Genomic DNA, 2,939 nt, shown 5'->3' with positions numbered 1-2,939 from the left:
GATTTAATCTACCTGCTTAGTTGACCACAGTCACTTTCCAACGGAGGTGAAGAATCTGGTTCTCTTAAATGACATTATTTTATTTGATGTCAGACAGCAATTATGGACGGTGAAGTGGAGTAGAGTGCCAACATCTACCCTCACAATTGCTCACCACACAATTTCCTTACATAATACAAGCGTTGTGCCGTTCAAATGCAGGCTAAACAGGGGGAGAACTCACGGATAGTCAAGCAGGTCAGATTTCTGTGCGGATACGTCCCTCGTTCCTGTGCTCCCTGACCTGTGATTAGGAGCCTAGAAACCGCTTCAGCAAGTTGTAATGCTCGCGCAGGTGGGCATTCGACCCAGGCAACAGGCAATCATCATGCATTGTAGAGGTACCGATTATCCCCTGGAAGTCCAAGCAGCCGCATTATAAAATCACATTAAAATCACTGACAGTTTCCCAAAGGCATAGGTTAAACCACTTAGTAAAATACTGTCTTTTAGTGTATTTTGAAAACCTGTGAATATAACTATTACAAGGTATCATAGCCGCCTTGAACGGGAAGTATCAGAATGGGAAAATCCTTATCGTATTGTACGAAGTGGTGCATGTAAAAGGGGGAATATCGGAGGCGCTCTACTATAAGAGGAAAGTTGCTTGCTCGTATGGAGACAACTATGAAAGCGTTGTTGTACCATACGTTACTTCAAGGGCATTGGAAGAGCAAATCAGAGATATGTGGAGACAGAGGATTTCCGAGCACATCCGGCGCCACGAGAATTGCACTATCATCTAGGAAGGGATGGCGATGTGTGTAACATTCATTGAGAATAATGTAAAGCGAGTCTGGAATCGGCATTGATGCTTGCAACTGAGGTGAAGGGAAGCTTGAACTCTCCGTAAAGTCAGAAATGCTCGAACTCAAATCACTGTCGATAATGTACCTAAATCAAAGGTCGAACCAAGGTTATTTACAACAAACATGCGAAAAAAATTCACATCGGTATTTTTACCTTATGTTTGCTAATAGCGCTTTAAGTAATTTCGCGTATTTGATATAATCGGTAGGTATAGGAAGAGGGCTAATTTTGTCAAAATATGCCAAATGAAAAATGGATATTCTTTGGGCGAATGGAAAACAATGGGACCACCTTTTGTAGGATAATTATGTTTAATTCCGAGTTGTGTTTTAATTTGCATCACATTTGAATAACTCAGTAATCCTTAAGCACCTCCTGCCAGATGCTGTTGACAAAACGTATTTTAATTATTGCTACCTATATCACTTTAGTGGGGTTAAACGGATCCTGACCAGTTGACCGATGGTTTATTTGCGAACAAGTTTAACAATCCCCTTCACAAACATTTACTCAAGTTTGATTTCCCTCAAATTTCTTAAGTAGTGTGCACTGTCTGCCCCTCAACATCTCACGTGCCTCTAAAGTGCTACTTCATCCACTGCTTCCAAATCAAAGCTTGAGGCTCACTGTGTGTTGCCGCGTAAACGCATTACACAAACTCCAATCTTACTTTCCACGCGAGGCACCATCTGATCCTTATAGCACATTATACTACTCCTTTAAAGTGGATTGCTTTGCGATGTGGTTATCAATTAATCAAATGTCTTGCCTACTGCTCTGCCCGTTTCATCATACTAGTTCTCTACACGGCTAACCTATCAAGGCAGTGTTCAAGTACTTCAAAGTTCAACTTTTGGCAATAACAGCTGAAACTGGTGAGGTTTGTAAAAGCAGTTGCGCGCATGCATTGCTAGGCACATTTGAGTGCTGGTATTTGACCCTCGGCCCTCTTGATTGCCGGTTGTGCCTAAAAGATATCCAACAAGTTTGCCCACATTAGGAGTCTGGTTTGTCTGTAATTCAAGATGAGCTGTTTCATGCAGCCTTTAATAAATTTTTCTTGAGAGTTATTTTATTTTTTTGATCCAGTGAGCATAATTAAAGGTGAAAATGTTCTATTTTTCTGAAGCATCGCAGTACATTGAAATGTCGAAGTATCTTCTGCCAATGCAGTATGTTTTAAAAACGCTTACCAAAACCTGCTTGCGAATATCACTATGCTACGTGTCCGTCAGCATATTTGATAAATTTGCTTAATTAGGCCACCAAATTATGACATTTCATGGAAATCGAAAGCAATGCCTGTAGGTCTACTTGAGGGCAATAAATGAGTGTCGACCATGTTTACATCCGCTGCAGGATGGTAAGTTCACTTACAATTGAGCATATGAGGAGGGTCTGGTCACCTACATAAGGTCAGTCTGCTTAGAAGCAACTTCTGCTATGATGTCGAAAGTAAGTCTCTTCTTCACGCACGTCATTTCACCCAACATCTTTCCATTTACCCACTCACTGTGGACCTGCTGGTGTTGGTGCATATCTACTGCCTTACATACCTGCAGACCTTACCTCTTCGGCTGTGACAACCCAATCGACTTTAGGTACTCAAGTTGATCACTTCCACAGCAAAAAATTTGAAAAAAGAATAAAAAATTGGCTACATAAATATAGTTTTAGATTGGGTGGTCAAGAATGTCAACTTTTTCTAAAATATCAAACTGGTCTGCTCTCTTAACGGACTGAGGCCAATGAGAACTTTGCTTTTACTTCTTTCTGGTGTTCTCAAATTCGATTCACTGATCCGATTGAAGTAAGGTAACACTCGTTTATCTCAAGGTTACGACCTTAAAGCAAATATTTGATGAGGTAAGTTGTATATTTGTTGTGGTTCTTCGGCATTTTCTTGTCACTGTATCAAGATTGAGTGAGGATTTAATCTACCTGCTTAGTTGACCACAGTCACTTTCCAACGGAGGTGAAGAATCTGGTTCTCTTAAATGACATTATTTTATTTGATGTCAGACAGCAATTATGGACGGTGAAGTGGAGTAGAGTGCCAACATCTACCCTCACAATTGCTCACCACACAA

At 40.7% G+C, this 2,939-nt stretch overlaps 1 protein-coding gene across 1 annotated transcript; it reads right to left on the bottom strand. All coding sequences in view use genetic code 11, as the record gives it.

Moving 5' to 3' along the window:
- Positions 1-695: 695 nt before the first annotated feature.
- EGR_07750 (hypothetical protein) lies at positions 696-2,387 on the bottom strand (the record flags this gene model as incomplete). The annotated part of the gene is made up of 2 exons (XM_024496999.1): positions 696-933; positions 2,260-2,387. The coding sequence occupies 2 exons, from the start codon at positions 2,385-2,387 to the stop codon at positions 696-698; spliced, it is 366 nt and encodes a 121-aa protein (XP_024348622.1).
- Positions 2,388-2,939: the final 552 nt, after the last annotated feature.

Source organism: Echinococcus granulosus (assembly GCF_000524195.1).
Source record: "Echinococcus granulosus chromosome Unknown EG_S00085, whole genome shotgun sequence".
Classification (NCBI taxonomy): Eukaryota; Metazoa; Platyhelminthes; class Cestoda; order Cyclophyllidea; family Taeniidae; genus Echinococcus; species Echinococcus granulosus.
This window is presented reverse-complemented; position numbering and strand designations above follow the sequence as displayed.